General features: G+C 52.6%; 1 protein-coding gene across 1 annotated transcript in view; it reads right to left on the bottom strand.

Annotated features, from left to right (window-relative positions):
- The window catches only part of NFKB1 (nuclear factor kappa B subunit 1), a 41,137-nt gene that overhangs the window by 10,894 nt on the left and 9,676 nt on the right, over window positions 1-20,567 (bottom strand). Inside the window, exons 4-8 of the mRNA XM_049786531.1 lie at window positions 17,459-17,557; window positions 11,751-11,899; window positions 4,335-4,498; window positions 2,631-2,789; window positions 1,398-1,502 (exon numbers count right to left, since the gene is read on the bottom strand). Coding sequence (XP_049642488.1) covers window positions 1,398-1,502; window positions 2,631-2,789; window positions 4,335-4,498; window positions 11,751-11,899; window positions 17,459-17,557 — 676 coding nt within the window. The remainder of the gene's footprint in view (window positions 1-1,397; window positions 1,503-2,630; window positions 2,790-4,334; window positions 4,499-11,750; window positions 11,900-17,458; window positions 17,558-20,567) is intronic.

Below are 20,567 nucleotides of genomic sequence, written 5' to 3'. Positions count from 1 at the left end.
AGGACGGACCGCGGTTCGATCCCCCGGTGTCCCATATGGTCCCCCAAGAAGCCAGGAGCAACTTCTGAGCGCATAGCCAGGAGTAACCCCTGAGCGGCACAGGGTGTGGCCCAAAAACCAAAAAAAAAAAAAAAAAAAGTGTGTGTGTGGGTTGATGTGCATGTTTGTATGAGTGATTGTGTGAATGTGTGTCTAAGTATAATATGAATGTGTTAGTGTGTGTGACTGTGAGGGTGCTAGTGCATATGAGTGTGAGTGAATGTACATGAATGTGTTAGTGTGCGTGCGTGTGCATGCATGCAATTACTTTAACTGCACTTAGAGGCCAGTATTTAGACTATATAGACACAATGGGCTGGAGAGCTAGCATGGTAGGGAGGGTGTTTGCCTTGCATGCAACTGACCCAGGTTCGATCCCCAGCATCCCAGATAGTCCCTAGGAGTGATTTCTGAGCAAAGACTGAGGAATAAACCCTGAGCTCCACCAGATGTGACTCAAAAATAAAAAAAAATAAAATAAAAAGAAACTATTACAAAATACTCTAATTACATATGTACACCATTACATGATATAATCAGAACATGTGATTTAATGTATAGTTTTATTTATTAATAATTTTTTTTTGGTTTGTTTTTAGGCTACACCCACTGGCACTAAGTGGCTATTCCTGGATCTGCACTCAAGAATTACTCCTGGAAGGCCCGGGGAACCTTACAGAATGCTGCTGGCTCTGTGCAAGGCAAACTTCCTACCTGCTGTGCTATTGCTCTGGGCTCCTATAATTTTATTTTAAACTAAATTTTTATAGAGGCCACCCCCAGTGCTCTGTGTGTACATGTTATGTGGTATGCGTTGTGTGTGATACATGTGTGGCATGTGTTATGTGGTATATGTTGTGTGGTATGTGTTGCATGACATGCATTGTCTGTGGTACATGTTGTGTGGTATGAATTGTGTGGGTGTGGTATGTGTTGTGTGGTCCTGCGGTTTGAATTCATGGGCTTCACCTCTGTAAAGTAGCTTCTAGGACCCAGTGACTCTTATTTTTGTTTTTAATCTTCTGTTTGTTTTGGTTGAGGGCCATACCTAGCAGTGCTCAGGGCTTACTCTTGGCTCTGTGCTCAGGGGTCACACCTGACAGGGAATAAAAGGCCACATGAGGTACTGGGGATTGAACCTAAACAACTACCTAGAAGGCAGTCACTTAAGTCACTGAACTTCTCTCCTGCTGAAAATTCATAACCAGATCCACTGGATGTCAGGCAAGCCAACAGACAGTCACTTGGAAGAGGTGGAATGCTGAGTTTCAGAGCAGTTTCCAAGGCAGATGGAAGCTGACCCACGCCCGCTCACAGGCCCCAGTCACTGTTCCCCATGGAGCTCCGAGCTGTGATACCTTTCTGGACCTTGTCACAAAGCAGGTAAATCTCCTCCCCTCCTGTCACACAGCCGGCGGTCCTGTCCATCCTCACGATCTTCAGGTTGGATGCATTGGGGGCCTCTACACAGAGGAGGGAAGTGTGGGAGTCAGGGCTCAGCTGGGAGATGGCCCAGCACACCCTCACCTTGAGGCATGCCTTCCCCAGGACCCCCGTGACCATGGTAAAGTGCTCGGGCCTGAGCTCTGTCCCCACTGGAAGAGGGCCCAGGACCACTAGCTGATGGTCCTGCCCAGGTAACACACAGCTTTCTGCTGAGGACAACTTTCCCTGACAGCTGTGATCTAACAAGAACCCTGGAGAATGAGATAAACCTGTTTTATTCAGGGTTAACTTCTGTCCTACAGAGGAATAGAAAGGAGCATCCCACTTCCCCAGAACCGAATCAGACTAGCACGGCTAGAGGCAAAGGTTTAGCTGGAGGGATTGCAGCTCTCCTGTCTGTCCCTCAGAGGCACAGCTGGAGCTGCTCATGGGGATATCATTACATAACTCTCTCTCTTTTTCTTTTGTGTCACACCCAGCAGTGCTCAGGAATCACTGCTGGTGGTGCTCAGGGGACCATATGGGATACTGGGGTTCAATCTTGGGGTGATCACGTACAAGGGTAAATTTCTTTTCAGCTGTGCTATGGTTCGGGTTCCCTATGACCTAATTCTTTCACTTCCCTTAGACAGGTCTGAAATCAGGCTTCTGACCTTGGAGCATGTACTTTTCTGTTTGTACCAAGGAAAATTTGGGGAACTCCCCTCTCTCTCTCTCTCTTTCTCTCCCCCCCATCTCACATTAGGCATTCCAAATGCGACATTTGCATTGTAAATGCTGAAGACTATTGTAAAACTGGGAGAAAAAAACCCAAAACAAATATTCTAGAAACTAGAGGCTGAGTGTGACTTTGGAGTCAGCATGGCTGTACTAAGCTCCCGGGTGTGAAGGTTCTGGATGGATCACGAGCTGATGAGAGTGGAGATGCAGAGCCATAACTCTCTTCTATGAACCTATTTAATTTTTACTTTTCTTCTCTCAGATTTTAGGAACCTGATTGGAAAGGAAAACGTCAGAGACATTTTTCCTGTGAAGACCAGGATCAGCCTGTCTCCAAGCGAGGGGTCCCCGAGACCTGGCGGGAGAAGAGCCATGATTTCTGTGCCCTAGGCATCCACACTTAGCAGGGTGAGGGCCGCACTCACTGCTGTCGTAGATGGCGTCAGACACCACTGGCTCCAGGCGCCGTGTGAAACTGCCGGTACTATCAGGGAGGAAGGCTGTGAACATGAGACGCACCACGCTGAGGTCCATCTCCTTGGTCTGCTGCAGGGCGGCCTGGCGGATCACCTCCTTCTCCCCATCTGGAAACACATGGCATGGCACTCAGCTCAGAGGACCCGAAGGCTGGCAGTGACGGAACCTACTTGTTTCCTTGGGACACTGTGCTTTGAATAGGAATGTCTGAGTAGGGCTGGAGAGACAGCACAGCTGGGAGGGTGCACGCAACTACCCCAGGTTTGATCTGGGGCACCTTGAGCCTGTCAGGAATGATTCCTAGCAGAACTAGGAGTGAGCCCTGAGCACCACTGGGTGTGGCCCAAAAGCCAACAAAACAAACAAAACTAAGACAACAGAAAAGGGAAATGTGGGCCCGGAGATATAGCACAGCGGTGTTTGCCTTGCAAGCAGCCGATCCAGGACCTAAGGTGCTTGGTTCGAATCCCGGTGTCCCATATGGTCCTCCATGCCTGCCAGGAGCTATTTCTGAGCAGACAGCCAGGAGTAACCCCTGAGCACCGCTGGGTGTGGCCCAAAAAACAAAAAACAAAAAACAAAAAAAAAAAAGAAAAGAAAAGAAATAAACTCATTCATGCTACCTGCAACCCTGTTTTAGCCCTGGGTGGCGGGACTGAACTGTTCTCCGTGTGCCAAACGGGCTGGGACAGGACCCACTGTGCATGGGGTGTCCTACTAAGAGGACACTGAGGGCTCTGAGCCTGTGAGCACCAGTTTTTTCCGAGGGCAGCCCCAGGCCTGCCCGTCCATCAGTCCTGCTATATACTACTTCAGGGCTTCAGAGAGTAGGACGCCACTGTTCCCTGTTCCCGTGAACAAAGCCCTTTCACCACAGGCCTCACAGCGCTGCTGTGTTGGCCACATGATGTGGAATTTCATACATGTCGTGTAGATGCTGGGTTTCAGTGTAAGGAAACATGTGCGTGAAGAGGGGGAGCATGGAGGTGCCATCGAGGGAGAGCAGGTGCGGGAGGCAGTGCCTGGGAACTGAGGTTCAGGTGTGCCTTGGTCTCCCCTCTGCCTGTGGGTGCAGAGCTGGGGGAGGCTGGTAGCTCCTGGGCCCATAAGGTGGATTTTGGGCTTGTCTCCTGCGTGATAGAGACAGAACCGCAGTGGGCGTGTTGCCCAGGACGGAAGTGGGAGAGACAATGACACTGTGGGGTCTGAGCACAGGTGGGAGAAACAGGTGCAGTGATATGGAGAAGCTGAAGCACACCTCGGGAAAAGTGAGGCACGGCTTTGCACTGTTGCTGGCAGGAGGGTGGACAGGAAGTGCCACAGCCCATGGAGCGGAAAAGGATGGAGCAAAAGGGAAGTGTGAGGGGAGCATGGAGCCGAGAGCAGCCCATGGTAACAAGACTGGAGAGTGATGGTCCTGCTGAGGTGGCCCGGGGATGGTACTACCCGACACCGAGCTCAGTTGATCCCCTAGCCCGAGAGGGAAAGCAGGTGCCTTAGCAAGGAACGTGCACCCCAGAATCAGGGAGACAGGCTCCATGGACAGTCCTGAGAGCTGGATGAGGAGCAGTTGGGCAGGGAGGTGCTGGTTCACAGATGGGCTGGAGTGTCTGGGCGGCCAGAAGCAAGGCTGAGGGGGAGCAGGGGGGCACCTGTGAGCCGCCGGTCACCACCACCTTCTGCTTGCAGGTAGGCAAGGTCGGGATGCACCAGAAGTCCTGGGTTATAGCCCCTGATGCAGGCCTCGGTCATCCGTGCTTCCAGGGTCTCAAACACCTTTTTCTTGGTCACATGGAGGATGCCAAGGTTTGCGAAGCTGTTGAGATTGTTACAGTGATGGGTCATGCAGGGTGGGGGTCATTCATACAGTGAGTCACACAGGGGTCACTTGTAAATGGGGTGACATATGGGGGACACTGGGCCTAGTCACCCCAGGAAGGAGCAGAACACATGGGCATGAAGCTGTGGCTGCTGCTCTCAAATGTGCCAAATACCCGCAGATGTGGGGACAGATGCGCCAACTGGTCACTGCCACCAGGACTATGGTCTCTGGGCAGTACTGTTTGCCCTTAGCCAGTCTCCTGAGAGTTGGACCAAGGGGTGGCACTGGGTCCCCATCTTTTTCAGGGAGGGTCTTTCACCAGGGTCCTCCTGATAGTCTTTAGGAGGTTTCCAAGTAAGGGAGAAGCACAGACTAGGGGTGGCTCCACAGGAGACCTGACCTGTCTATCCATGCGTAATCTGATTGTGGCCACATAGCCCTCAGTGTCTTAGGGCCCCACAGCCGCACACAAACGTCTTGCACATCAGCCCCACACAGGAGCCAGTATCTGTCACATCTTCAAACCAGGGCCTGGGGGAGCCAAAAAAGTCTGGCAAAGCACTGGGTAGGGCTGTCTAGACCTACATGAAGAATAGTGGTTCCTAAGTGGGCACAAGGGTGAATATACCAAACCTGTATGCCAGAATTTGCTAATGTCAGGGCTATTCAGGTAGGGCACCCCCCCCTTCCCCTGACTTTTGACCCTTGATTCCTGCTCTGGGCCCTGGTAAGCACAGAGCCTTGCGCGCATAGCTCTGGAGAGGGCCCCCCCCAACACAAAAGTGCGTCTGGAGACTGCAGTGTGTGCCTACTGAACCCTATGAGGGGGCCCATGCTTGTCTGTGCCTCGATTTCTTCCAAGGCCATCCTGGGTGGCCTCCAGAGAGCTCAGAGGTACACACTGCAGGGTCTGACTCGCAAACAGACCCCTGCTCTGGACCACAGACAGAACATCCTCACCACAGATCTGAGAGGAACGGGGTGCCTGGTGAGAAGGAATCACAAAGGCTGAAGAGAAAATAGAGGGCAAACGTGGGGGACCACATTCTCCACACTCAGGGGAGGAGTGAGGAGCAGATCAGAAGACAGTTCCAACATGAGGGGTTGAGGGGCCAAAGATGGGCTCAGAGGGCCAGAACACAGGCCCTACCATCTGGAGCACTGGCTCTATCCCAGCACTTTGGGGTCCCCAGAGCACTATGAGGTGTGACCCCCTAGTACTAAGCTGGGCTATGAGGCTCCAGAAACAAACCTAAACTACTTAGAACTTAGGGAACAAGTGCTCATGCACTGAAGATCGGTCACCTACACGATGACTTCAGAGTCATGGTCCTCGAGAGGAAATACCAAAGACCAGTCACACCAGAACTGAAGGCTGCAAGGGCTGAGCTGAGAAAGATACACAGGGACACAACAGCTGAAGGGATGAAGCCAGGAGGCCAGATCAGGTGCCAGATGCAACAACAACTACTACTGCTGCCGCTGCTGCTGCAACTGCACAACATTTACACTACTACTACTACTTCAACACAACATTTATACTACCACTACAGAACAACATTTACACTAATGCTGCTGCTGCTACTACTACTACTACTACTATAGCACAACATTTACAGATGGCAGCCAAAGGATCAAAATTCAGGTCCTGGGGCCGGAGAAATAGCATGGAGGAAGGGCGTTTGCCTTGCATGCAGAAGGACGATGGCTCGAATCCCAGCATCCCATATGGTCCCGAGCCAGGAATGCTATCTGAGCATAGAGCCAGGAGTAACCCGAGTGCTGCTGGGTGTGACCCAAAAGCCAAAACCAAAACCAAAAAAATTCAGGTTCTGGGGGCGAGCTAGTAAATAAACTAAGGTCCTGGGCTCTAGGGAGAGAGTTTGGGAGTTGGAAATCTAATCCCAGCATTAACCCATATGCTGAGTGAAATCCCTGGTGCTCCATATTCCCCATCATTACAGCAACAGATATGAAGGGAGTGAAGATACTCAAGAGGACCTGAGACAGCACTAAGCAGAAAAACAGCTACAGCACAGAGATTCTAGGGGAGAGGGAGAGAGGGAGAGAGGGACAGAGGGAGAGAGGGAGAGAGGGAGAGAGGGAGAGAGAGAGAGAGAGAGAGAGAGAGAGAGAGAGAGAGAGAGAGAGAGAGAGAGAGAGAAAGAGAGAGGAGAAAGAGCAGAAAACCTTCCAGCAGAAGCAATGGTGGGGAATTTAATTTAGTCTCCAACAGACCGCACAGGGATAGCAGGCCTGTATCTCAGGGAGCTATTGAGCAGAACACATTCCCAAGCTCAAGTGTCAGAAGGGACCCTGAGACAATCCTGGAGAAGATCCAGGATGGCTTGAGGGAGTGTCTCGAGAAACCCAGGTTTAAACTCTGGCAGCTTAGAGCCTGAGAACAGAAGCCGCCAGCACCAAAAACAAAACAAAACAAAACAAACAAACAAAAAAAAAACAAAACAAAACAAAACAAAAAAAAACAAGCAATAAATTGCAAGGCAGGGGAGGTGCTTCCTTTGCATGAGGTTTGATCTGAACTGAAGGTTCACGTTTGATCGCCTGCACCAGAAGTGAGTCCTGAGCACCACTGGGTGTGACACATAAAACAAAACAATATAATAATAAATAGTATGTTAAACCCCACAGTCTCTCTGATAGATGTAAAGTAACAAAAACCACTTTGCCCAAGCCCGGAGGGACAGCATGGAGATAGGACGTTTGCCTTGCATGCAGAAGGATGGTTCGAATCCCAGCATCCCATATGGTCCCCCGAGCCTGCCAGGAGTGATATCTGAGCGTAGAGCCAGTAGTAACCCGAGTGCTGCAGGGTGTGACTCAAAAAAAACAAAAAACAAAAAACAAAAGCCACTTTGCCAGGAAGTCACATTAGCTGCACCCTCATGTATGTATTCAGCCCATCTCGGCCCCAGCAGCCAGAAATCACATGTGCAGTAAAGGAACTCCCCCTCTCCCTAAGGGAGGAGCACAAGGTGAGCTTCCAGAGTGATCTGCCTTGAGGAAGAGTTACTAGGATCAGAGTGGGAGCCAGAGACACATTGCAGGGTGGAGGCAGGCTCTCGCCTCAAAAGCACTGAGCCCCCACTTGGATCCCTGGTGCCATGCCTGGTTCGTTCCCTGATCCCCACCAGGGCTCACTCCTGAGCACAGAGCCAGCAGAGGTCCATAAAAATAAGAGAACCGGGGGGGGGGGGGGGGGGGGGGGCGGGCGGTGGCGCTAAAGGTAAGGTGCCTGCCTTGCCTGCGCTAGCCTTGGATGGACCGTGGTTCGATCCCCCGGCGTCCCATATGGTCCCCCAAGAAGCCAGGAGCGACTTCTGAGCGCATAGCCAGGAGTAACCCCTGAGCATCACCGGGTGTGGCCCAAAAACCAAAAAATAAATAAATAAATAAAAAATAAAAAAAATAAGAGAACCAAATGGGATTGAGGAATTGGGATGGTAGGAGCTTCAGCATCCACAGACATGGCAGTCCCAGGCCAAAGCTTATTCCTTTAAGCCAGTGCTTCTCAATTATTTTCTGTCATGCCCCCTAGGAAGAAGAAAACCTTTTTGTGCCCTCCCCCCCCACGCAATTGTAAATAGTATCTTTATTAAAAAAAAACTTTAACCTGCAAAACAAAAACACATAAAATAATTTGAGCTTTTTTTTTTTTTTTTTTTTGGGCCACACCCGGTGATGCTCAGGGGTTACTCCTGGCTATGCGCTCAGAAGTCGCTCCTGGCTTGGGGGACCATATGGGATGCCGGGGGATCGAACCGCGGTCCGTCCTAGGCTAGCGCAGGCAAGGCAGGCACCTTACCTCTAGCGCCACCGCCCGGCCCCTTGAGCTGATTTTTGAATCAGAGGTGATGTCTGGATTCATGGCTACAAGGAACATGTTTTGTAATCCATAACTTTTGAAGCACAGTTTGAAGCAGGACACAGCAACTCTCAGCTCCAGAGGCATAAACACGGGCCTTAGCTTGTGATGACAGTGTTTGCCGAGGTCAAACGCACCCCCCTTTACAGGGCCTCGCACCCCCAGGGGGCGTGCCCCACTATTTCAGAACTGCTGCTTTAAGCACAGAAAGAGCATCTGATATACTCTGATCCGCTAAAAAATTAGGACTCTACTTCGGATCCTCCGAGCACAGAAGGACTCCGAGAGATGTGCGGAGCACATGCCACTGGGCTTTGGGAACGTGAGTCCCTGCGAGGTCAGAACACTTGCTCCCTGCAAGCAGCTGGAAGAGCAGGACCAGGGAAGAATCTGGTTCCGTGCTGCTAGAATGACTCGTGTTGTACCTCAGCAGAGCAGACACTTGGAAACGAGAGGGAGAGAAAAAGAGAGGAAGAGAGAGGAACAGAGAACAGAGGGAGCAAGGGGAGGGGAGGAAGAGAAAGAGAGGAAGAGTGAGGAGGAGAGAGGACAGAGGGAGATGGAAAGGAAGAGAGAGATGAATCATGACAGAAAACTAGTTCAAGAAAAGAAATTTCAGAGGGGACTTCAGGTGAAAATGATGCAAAGCTTCCTGTCCCAGAACCAACTAGAAAGCATTTCTGTGCCCTGGAGCAGCTCCCCTGCATGTCCCCCCTCCCCCAACCAGCCAGCTATCTGTGTGGACACATCACACAGGAGTGCAGGGTGGGCTGGTGACACACCCAGATCAGCAGGGGGGTTTGTTTTGGAACCACACCCTGCAAAATGCTCAGGAGTTTTTCTGACTGTGTTGGGGGGTTGGGGTGGGAACCATGTAGTGCCAGGGATGGAATCATGGTTCCTTCATGGAGGAGATGTCTCCCTGCACTCTGGCTCTTTGTTCCACCTCCCAGGGCCCCTTGCCCCAAAACATTAAATGTTGTTAGGGAAGAGAAAAAACCACAAAGACTCTATCAGGCTTTCATCAGAAACTACAGGATTTGGGGAGACAAAAACTTCTAGTTAAGTACCCCCAAAAGAAAGACAAGCCCTTGACAGATTGGGAAGGTTCTGTTACCCAGACATAGCATAGCAGGGAGGGTGCTTGCCTTGCACGAAGCCAACCTGGGTTGAGGTCCCATGAATATTACCAGGTGTAATCCCTAAATGAAGAGCCAGGAGTAAGCCTTGAACACAGCTGGCTGTGGCCCCAAACAAACAACAAAAGGGTAGAAGTCAGTGCAAAAGAGTAGTTGAAGCCAGACGGTCTAACTCCCCTGTCGAATGTAAAGGTCAAAAACACAGAAACCAGCAAAAATGGCCAGATTCACTTTGAGACTAAGAGAAATGAGGGGTACAGAGAGATGCAGAGAGAACCAGGGGTTGACAGAACTGCACTGGAATGGAGGTGTGGAGAGAATTACATACCCAGAGTGTTGGAGCCATCCCCCAAATTCCATGTTCCTCTAAGCAAGTGCTTCTCAAATAGTGGGGCAATTCCCCCTGGGGGGGTGCGCAAGGCTCCATAAAGGGAGGTGCGTTTGACCTTGGCAAACACTGTCATAACAAGCTAAACCCTGTGTTTATGTCTCTGTATGTCTCTGGAGCTGAGAGTTGCTGCGTCCTGCTTCAAACTCTGCTTCGAGAAGTTTTGCTTTGCAAAACCTGCTCATTGTAGCCATGAATCCAGACATCACCTCTGATTCAAAAATCAGCTCAAATTATTTTATGTATTTTTGTTTTGCAGGTTAAAGTTATTTTTTTGTTGTTGTTGTTATTTTTTTTCTTTTTGGGTCACACCCAGCAGCGCTCAGGGGTTACTCCTGGCTCCACGCTCAGAAATCGCTCCTGGCAGGCTCGGGGGACCATATGGAATGCTGGGATTCGAAGCAATGACCTTCTGCATGAAAGTCAAATGCCTTACCTCCATGCTATCTTTCCCACCCCTAAAGTGTTTTTTTTAAAATAAAGTTACTATTTACAGTCTTTCGGGGGGCACGAAAAATGTTTTCTTCTTCCTAGGGGGGGCATGACAGAAAATAATTGAGAGAGCACTGCTCTAAGCCAATGATAATTACAATTTGAAAGTTCTTAAACATCAAGTGTTTCAGATGATGAGCAGATGACAAGGTCACTTAGTGAGGGGCACCATGGATGGGAAACACATTCCCAGAGGTCAGTCTCTCAAGGACACTGGCTGGGGAGGGACATTCGGATGGGCACATTCTGCCAGCAGCTGGATCCCAATTCCTGCCTGACAAGATGACAATGGAGATGGGGTCCCCTCCACTATAAGTGATGGTGGGTGCCTAATTAAAGAGCCATTAGTTCTTTTTGGGAGATGACTAAGCCCAACCACAGAAGCACCAAATTACAGGCATCATGGGGTCAGAGTTGCAGTAACCAGACCATCACTAGGGAATTCCACCTGTAATTTCCTCTTAGGGATGCAATTAGCTCAGCTAATAGGCCCAAGGGCACAAACCTGTCCCCTGCCACACACCACAGCTCATCATCTCTTCAACAGTGATTTATGCCATTTTTTGCTTTTCATTTCCTTTTTATTTCTAAAAAAAGTGGGGTGTGACCATTATGTGGGAGGTACCATTGTCTTTGTGCCAGTCCTCCTTAGAAATCAGGCTGCAGCAATGAGGGGGTGAAATCTAGTATTCTGAAAGCTGACGATGACCTAGGTGGGTTTGGCATGAGAAACCGGAAGCACATTCCAAATAGACTGAGTAGAAAGAAACCAGCTGGGCACAGAACACCTGCTATTCTCAAATCAATTCACACTTTGACCTTCATCTTGAGTCTTTTTTCCCCCCTTGACATTCCCCTTGATCAGATCTAGGGGCTGGAGTGATAGCACAGCAGGGAGGGGGCTTGCTAGAACAGAGTTCCATCCCAGGCATATCATATGATCCCTTAGACTGCCAGAGGTAACCCCTGAGCACACAAAGACTTCTTTAAGCTTTTCACATGCTGATGTTGATGAAGTCAAAGAAAGACCAAAGACTGGGCACTAGGCCTTCCTAAAAACAAGCCCCAAGATCCCTTCCCCCTCCATCAAACACAAATGCCGAGAGGCAATCTCCAGGGCCACCCCAACCCTACGTGCCAGGCTCAGGTCACAGGCTCCTGGGGATGGGGAACTGGGTGTGAGCCAAGGAAACTCCTCGTGAAAGAAACTCCCAGGTGTGCCTTGGGCACATGCACAGCGAGGCTTCCTTACATCTCTTGGGTGTTTTCTCTAGTGGCATTTCCCCCATGACGTCTGCTGCCCAGCCATCTCCTCCAGGCCCCACCCTAGCCTCTACTTACCCCACCACCATGTCCTTGGGCCCAACGGTCACTGTGCAGATGCCATCCTCGCAGTGCTTCCCCACCAGGCTGTGCGCATGCAGGTGGGTGCTCTTCCCATTGGTAACCAGCTGCACGATGACCTTGGCGGGCCCCACATAGTTGCAGATCTAGGCAGCAAGCACAGGGCAAATGAACCACAGAGAGGATGTACTGGGGGGCTTGGGTAAACCCTAGGGGTGCTGAGGGCTGGGCCTGTCCTGTGGCAGTAGCCGAACACAGAGCAGTCAGTGCCAAGCCTTATGCCAGCCATGGCAGCTGGAGCCCCAGGACTGATCCTATAGCTTCCAGCCACCAGCAGGATGCCCCTCGGAGAAAGGCTTTTGTACAGATCTCAGATTCCCTGGTAAGGCATGTACATGAGAGAAAAGGAGGCCCCTCCATGTCCCCTGAACCCAGTCTCACCCTGCACCCCAGCTGCTCTCCTGCGCTCCTGCTTTCAGCTTTGAAGATGGCTCCTGGACACTGGGGATGACCGAGAAGCTCACTGGGAACTGACTAGTGAACACCAGGTACAATCCTGCATCTAGCTCGAGGACAACCCCCATATCCATACACGTTTCCCAGGGCTGCAGGGTGCTGTGGACAAGAGCAGGCTGGACAGAGGTAACAGCAGTGGCTCCTTGGACTGGCCATTCCCCTAGCCTTGCTGGGCCTAGAAAGCCAGATGCCCAGAACCAGGCATACAAGAGGCTGAGCACTGCCCCGTGAGGTCTGTGGTTGGGCTTGTCCCCACAACTCTTGGGGCTTTCATGGGGCCCCACAGCATGGATTCTCCCTGGCTCACTGTGGGAGATTCCTAGACTCAGAGTTTCCCACTGTTTCCTCATCCTCTGCCCCAGGGCTCCTTGACAGTGTCAGCATGGGCGACCCTGCCCAGCCTTTCCTAAGGGGCCAATCTGTTCAGTGTGGGCAGCACGGAAGCAAGTGTCCTCACAGCCAGCGGGGTTCTGGGGACCCCTCGCTTGTCCTTGTTTCTGGCCCTTGGGCCTCTCCATCCCAGGGCCAGCCAGTGGCCCTTCTCCTGGCAGAGAAACTAGCACTCAGTTCTGCTGGTTTTGAAGTTGATATTTCATTCCTGTTGTTTGGGGGCCACGCAGAGTTGCAATGAGACTCAGGGCCTAACACTGCGCCACGAGGGTGCTACTGCTTGGCACAACCTGGGCTCTTCTCCTGGGTGTTGATATGAACTTTGGAGGCCACAGCAGAGGTGCCCAGGGGACCATCCAGTGCCTGGGATCAAACATGAAGACACTGCATGCAAAGCATGTGCCACTGCCTCTGAGCATCTCCCACCTTCTGTGGGTTCTGACCACCTCAGAGCACAAATGTGGAATTCTAAACTGGCAGAGAGACCCGTGGACCAGTGCGGGCAGCCTTGGCGGGGTCGTGGGGAGGAGAAGGGATGTGGAGGCCCCTTGAGCTCCGATTGGCTGTGCATGTGTGCGGAGCTCAGTCTCCTGCTATGTTCCGGGTCTGCTCTGTAGGGGGCAGTTGCTCCAGGGGCCCCTTGGTGTGGACTGTGGCTGGCAGCGGTATCCTGTGTTCCTGCTCCGGGTGTTGAGTGTGGCTGGGAGGGGCCAGGAGACTGCACAGCTCAGGGTCCCAGCACTGCACTTCCCTGTTGGCCTCGCAGCGTGAGGAAACTCTATGACCCAGAGCCCCCCTGGGGCATATTCCCAGCACAACGGGGCAGAATGAGGAACTGGGAGTCCACAGCAGAGGCTGGGCAGGCATGACTCATGTTCTGCGGGACCCACCTGAGGCCTCAGTGTGCCCCTCCCCACAAGATCAAGGGAGGGCTCCTGGGTTTGTGGACTTTCCGAGGCACTGCAGGGGGAGGCTCGGGCAGGGGAGTAGAGAGATGCTGCTATTTCATGCCCCAGTGCCCCAGAAATGAGTCCTTCCTGGCCCTTGGCCCCTATGCCTCCTTGAGGAGAATCGGGGGACTGAAAACCAAATTCTAGAAAGTAGGGGGGGTGCAAATGAGGACACGGTGGCTAGGCCCACCCTCTGCATGGTCCCACAGGACGTGGTCCTTGTTGGATGTGGGAACATGATGGAGGGACAAACAGACCCACCAGGAGATAGATGGGCCACAGGGGGCAGGGTGACCCCCACCCCAAGCACCCTTCAAGGAGAGGCAGATGGTCTCTGGGGCTTACCAGGGCGAGATCACTTGGGGGGAGAGACATTGGGACCCAGAGGGTCCCCAGAGATTGTCTCTGGATCCTCCCAGAGGTTGTTCCAGAAATCTCCATCCACCAATCCCACTTACACCATCTACAGTCCCACTGCGTTACCAGCAGGGTAGGGTCAGTCAGGCATTGGCCCATCTCTCCTCACTCTGCACCTCTGGTCTGTCAAGGAGAGGCACGTAGGGGCACCCCTGAGGCCCACCACAGTCCAGGGCTGGCGGGGCCCCACTGAGGGATTACAGCTCCCCAGAGTGCCTACGTACACAAAACACACAAACCACATGGATATATCATGAACACATAACTCACTTGAGGTGCATTCAGGACACACACACACACTCCACAGGCCTCACACTCCACATATACACGCAATTACACACACATGGACACACCCAAGTCCCAAGAAGTCCATTACTGTGGGGCAGGAGGTGGCTTCCCCACCAGCACCACCCAATGCATGAGGAGGAGCAACCTGTGAAGGACGCTTGGCTGATAGGCCACTGTGGCCTCTGAGGATCAGCAGACAAAGGATGTCTCCCAGAAGCCCCTGTGACCCCTGGGCCCCACGTCCACACCACGGGCCACGGGCTGCTATACACAGAACTGAGCCTGTGAGGAGATCCCTGCTCCCACATGCTCTCACAGAGGACACTGGGCTCCCATTTTGTAACTAGAAGTCTGGGAACTCACTTAAAAAAAAGACCGAAAATAAAGAAATATAAAATAAAACTCATACACAACAAAATGTTACAGATTGGAAAAGGCTTTTTATGCCAGCCAGTGTCTCCACAGCCAGTGACCCTGTGATCATAACGTTCCCACGGTCCGGGTCCCCATGTCCAGGTTGTCCCTGCAGTGAGCTCCGTGGGGGAGCCGAGCTCCATGGTTACACTTGAGCTTCCAACATTGGATCTCAAGTGACCAGCCTTCCCTAGAAAAGGAGTTTCCATCCCTAGAAAAGTAGTTTTTAAAACGGCCGAATGGTCCAGCTGGGCCCTGTGGCAAAGCCCTTTGTGCTGCCACAAGTGCAAGGAAAGCAACCCTGTATCTACGAGGAATCCCAGGGCACAGGGACCATTGAGTTGGGGGCAGAGCGCTCCGTGTCTGTGGCCCAGCCTGCAGAACATTTCCCAACAGAGCCAGAGAAGGGGCCCAGCCCAGCCGAGAAAACAAGCATCTCCCAAGCAGAAGCAGTGAGGGGTCCCAGGCCAGTCTGCTAAGTGTGAGCTGGGGTGGCCACTACATTCCCCACACAGGCTCAGTCCTCCTGGCCACGGACCCAGGCCCAACCCAGGCTCTGCCTGCTCGGGGGAAGTGAGAGGTGTCAGCAAGGACAGGGACAAACAAGCTCTGTGGGGAACAGGATGATAGGGTGGGGCTGCCTGCTGGGCCCTGAAGCATTCTGGCCCTGTCTGCCAGGTGGGAGCCCCCCAAACTAGAAGCGGACAGAGGTGAGGAGTTGCTGGGTTAAAAATAGCTTGGCCATGCTTCCAGCTGGAGTCTGCGGTGTGGATATTAATAGCTGAAGGAGAGCAGAGCCCCAGCCACCAGCAGTTTATCTCAGGGTCAGTCACGGCTGGCCGGTCTAGCTGAGGGACCTCACTGGGCCTGGCTGTGGGATAGCGGGATGCCTCCCTGAGAGCTGGAGGGGGTGTTGGGAGCCAGGGCCAGCTCCTCTGGCCTCTCCTCCTCTGTGAAGAGCCAATCGTTTGATTTGGGAGTGGTGCAGGGCCTCTCAACTAACTAAAAAGGGGTGCTGGGCCTTCCCAGCTGAGCATGCTGAGTCAGACAGGTAGGCTCCAGCCTGCTTTACTCAGACAGCCATGGCCTAAGCTTGGGGAGCCATCTGGGGGCTGCTGGGAAGGATGATCGGTGATCCAATGCCACCTTTCAGAAGGGCTAGGAAGTGGGAACTTGGAGTCCAGTTTTCTTTGATCACTATTTCTTTCTGGCGATTCGAATCAGGTGGGGGAGCCCAAGAGATAGAACAGATGGGGAGCGCGCTGGCCTTGGCCTGCCAGAGACTCGTCTTCCCCTGCAACTGATGGTCCGGGGCTGGGAGCAGGACTCCAGTCATCCTCATCATAGGAATACATATGCACACACAGACATGTGTCCACACACGCACAAGACCCGCACAAGCACGCACCCACATAACCACACATAGGCTCACATAGACACACATGTGTGCGCTCACATGGACACAAGTGTACACACATAGATGCACATGCCTACGATGCTCACATACACAGACACACCCTCAAAATGTACACATTCATGCAAGCACACTCACATAAACACGTGGATTTGCACACACAGAGGACAGCCTGGTGCCTAAAGACCCACTGGCTCTTTGCCCCTCGGTTTCTCTGGTGTTTCCAGTCCAGGTAGAATCCTCTAGGCCACCATATCTCACATGGTTCCCCTGTCCGTGCCCCAGTACCTACCTACCTACCACACACACACACACACACACACACACACACACACACACACACACACACACACACACACGTTCCATGAGGTGTGGCAGTGGGGACAGGTAAATGCTGCCCCAACACTGCTGGATCGGACTTGAGCCCAGAAGGCTGAGAGCTGAGCCTGTCCCTGGCCCCAAGTCCTAAGACTGGGGAAGGGGAGCGGGAAGCGGGGCTCCTGTCTGGGGGAGGGGCACAGGCAGAGGAGGTCCCGCATGCCTGGCATCCCAGACATAGACACAGAGACACACACAGACATGTGGACGAGTCTTCTCAAGTCTAGACTCCCTGAGGGTCTGTCCTGCCGCCTCTTCCCCAGTCACCAAGTGGGCATAGAAAGCCTGAGGCCAGGAGTGCGTCCACATGGGAGCTGGCAGGGAAATCCAGACCAGAAACAGAGAGCCAGGAAAAGGAGCAAGGGGCACACAAATGGCCTTCCAAGCTGGCTGTGGGGCCGGGCAGCTGGGTCTGGGACATGCAGGCTCCCCTCCCGGCCCCCATGTCTTCTCATGGGAAAACCTGCGTGCCCATGTTCTGCACTGTTGGGGACAGAGATGGGGTTGTAACCATAGAGTCATAGTGTGGGCCTAAGCCTGAGCTCTGGGACTCTCGGGTGTCTCTCGGGTGCTGAGCCCAGGTCAGTTCCAGGACGTGCGTGATTCGAGAGAAATGCTCTGATTACGATGCTCAGTGGGAGAAGGGCCAGATGAGTCAGGAAGAGATGGATTTCTTTTTTTTTTTTTTTGATTTTTGGGCCACACCGGGTAATGCTCAGGGGTTACTCCTGGCTATGTGCTCAGAAGTTGCTCCTGGCTTGGGGGACCATATGGGATACCGGGGGATCGAACCTCGGTCTGTCCAAGGATAGCGCAGGCAAGGCAGGCACCTTACCTTTAGCGCCACCGCCCAGCCCCCAGAGATGGATTTCTTGGGGGCAGAGGCAGGGCAGGGGCAGAGGCAGAGGCGCCCAGCACAGAGCAGGGCAGGCACTTACTTTGACTTGCGGGTAGGACTTTTTGTTCTTCTCACTGGATGCACCAGGCAGACCTCCATGCGACGGACCCTCACACACGTAGCGGAAGCGAAACCCTCTCTGCAAAGGCCAGAGCCAGAGACTGAGACGATATGACAGTGACCAGTGATGGGGTCACACAGGGCGAGGAGAGGGGGGGCACTGGCAAAGAGAGGGTCCCACAGGAGATGGTTCTCCATAGCTGCCCTTTGCTCTGTGTGGGTGTGAATGCACGTGGGTAAAAGCATATCCACACAGTGGGTGTGAGGGCACACGAGTGCATGTGTCCACCTGGATGCACATGTGTGGGACCTGTCTAGCCCATCAGCCTTAGAGCTGCAGACCCTGCCGTCAAGCCCTGAGTGGGGCCTATTGCTTCTGGTGGCATCTCTGTCTCTCGAGAGAACTCCAGCTTTTTTTTCTTTTCATTTGGGGCCACATCCAGTGGCACTCAGGGAGGGGTTACTCCTGGCTCGGCATTAAGAAATAACTCCTGGCAGACTGGGGGACCATGTGGGAAACCAGGGATTGAACTTGGATCACTTTGCAAGGCAAACATCCTCCCGGCTGCGCTATTGCTCCGGTCCCCAAGGCACTCCTGCTTTCTCTCCCCATCTTGGGACAGGCATTCCGGGACTCAGATATTTAGGCTGATGTTATAATGGGCACAGTCCAGTGCAAACTGTGTCTATGGGCTGGCGTGAAGGAGCCCAGTACCAGATGGAGCCTGTGCTCAGGGTCACGGGAGAGGTGCTGCAAGGCCTTTCAGGGGCATCTAGGGTGACAATTGGGGTCCTTGGCCTCCGAGCTGTGAAAATAATGCTGGGGTGGATTTGCAGTGCTGGTCACAGATGTTTTCAAAGTGCCCCTCCGGGAGAGCCCCAAGAATGGCCAGTCTATCTGCAGATGGCACTGAGGATTCTAGCCTCAGAGCCAGTTTCTGGTTCCTTCTTCCAGATTACTCTGTGCCAAAGGACACACCAGGCTCCCCTCAGCTGTACTTGCTGATGGCTTTTCCTGTCACTCTGCTACCCATGGGCCACAGCCTGGGACACAGATGAAGGTTGGGAGCAGCTTGCAGGTCCCAGGAGCCCCCTGACATCCAGGACACACAGTGGTCAGTGCTGCCCTGGAGAACAATATACACAGAAGCTAGCGACCCTTGAACTCGGTTCCTGGATTCCAGGGGAGCAGGAGTTTGAGGCCTGGGGAGGTGTGCTCATTACTCCACTTCCTGCTTACAAAATCCAGATGAGAAAATCAGTTTCCAGTTCAGCTCTGTGCCCAGACATAGACTGTTGGCGTCTTGGTGATAATAGAAAGAGCATTTTTTGTTTTTTGTTTCGTTGGGATTTTTTTGAGTCACACCCAGCATCGCTCAGGGGTTACTCCTGGCTCCATGCTCAGAAATTGCTCCTGACAGGCTCAGGGAACCATAAGGGACACTGGGATTCGAACCACCGACCTTCTGCATGAAAGGTAAATGCCTTACCTCGATGCCATCTCTCAGGCTCCAGAAAGAGCTTTTTTGTAAGTGTGAAGCAGTCACAGCATGGGCTGCCTCTGGGACAGGCTGTCCACGAAATGATGGTGAGTGGCTGCTGGGCCACAGGGCCACACCTTGGGGCTGGGCTGGCTGTGGGGCCACACCTGGGTCCTGAGCTGCAGTCTTCAAATAGCAGTAAGCCAAGAGCCCTGATGATGCCTCAACTGTTAAGTCGTCCTTGTTCTTGTGGTAACTTATCAGTACAGGGACTGTCACTCTCACTCTCATTCATCCCATTTCTTATCTGGAGTCACAGAACCTCATGGGCAGGGGCTGGAGAGTCTCATACAGACTCATGCATCTTCCTGGGGACAGGTGGAATGAGGGAGGTGTGGGGGTCTGAAGGACAGACCGTGTCCCACAGAGCACCTCTCCACCTACGGCGAAAATGGATTCATTTACCCTTTCCAGGAAGGTGGGACTTGCTCAGGCGCCACCGGAAGGCTTCCAGGCTTTCCATGATGAAAGGTCTGCAAACCCACAGCCATTCAGCTTGGTAACTCCATTTGCTTAAAATGAGTCACAGCATCCTCAAAGATGAGGCGAGTTCTGCTGGCCGGAAGGTCTGGCGGCAATGCCACCATCAGATCGTCAGACAGACTCCAGGAAATCTCTGCCAGCCAGGGATCTTAGGCCTGTGATCGGAAACTCAGACTCTCTCCCCACATGGGTGAGCCCAGTGCTGCTGTGGCCGCTATGTCCAGCCACAAGGCATTTCGGCATTAGCAATGACTTGACTTGCTTGAGTCAAAGACGAGCCAGACTCCAGGACTTCCCATCTCAAGAGCAGGTGCTGAAAGGCAGGCGTGGCTGCATGCAAGGCCTGAGCTCGACAACATCCTGGGAATATGGCTTCATGGATCAAGCATGAAGTAGCTGAGGTCAAGCATGCTGAGGTGAGGGTAGGATATGGAAACCATGATGCTAGGGCCCTTGTAGGAATCCCCTCCACATCTTTTCTTGCTATCATGAAATATTAAAATAAAGACCACACAGTTGAATAGGTTGATGAACTATGTAGATCTATAAACTAGGTCTGAAATAACTGGCTTAAAATACTAGTTGAGGGGCCGGAGAGATAGCACAGCACCTAAGAACCTAAGGTGGTTGGTTCGAATCCCGGCGTCCCATATGGTCCCCCGTGCTTGCCAGGAGCTATTTCTGAGCAGACAGCCAGGGGTAACCTTTGAGTGCTGCCGGGTGTGACCCAAAAACCAAAAAAAAAAAAAAAATACTAGTTGAGGGGCCAGAGCAATAGCACAGTGGGGAGGGTGTTTGCCTTGCACATGGCCAACCAGAGTTGGATCCCTGGCATTCCATATCAGCATCACCGGGAATGCCCCCTGAGTACAGAGCCAGGAGTCATCCCTGAGCAATGCCAGGTACAGCCCCCAAACCAAAAATAAGATAAAATGCTAGTGGAGGCCATGACTGTACCTGGCTAGATCCATAGACTAACTCAGTTCTTGAAAGAGATGGAAACCAAGCCATGAAAAATTATGGGTTCACTGGTCAACAGCTGAAAGCTGGCAATCTCAGGAGCAG

This window comes from Suncus etruscus, chromosome 14 (genome assembly GCF_024139225.1).
Source record: "Suncus etruscus isolate mSunEtr1 chromosome 14, mSunEtr1.pri.cur, whole genome shotgun sequence".
Lineage (NCBI taxonomy): Eukaryota > Metazoa > Chordata > Mammalia > Eulipotyphla > Soricidae > Suncus > Suncus etruscus.
This window is presented reverse-complemented; position numbering and strand designations above follow the sequence as displayed.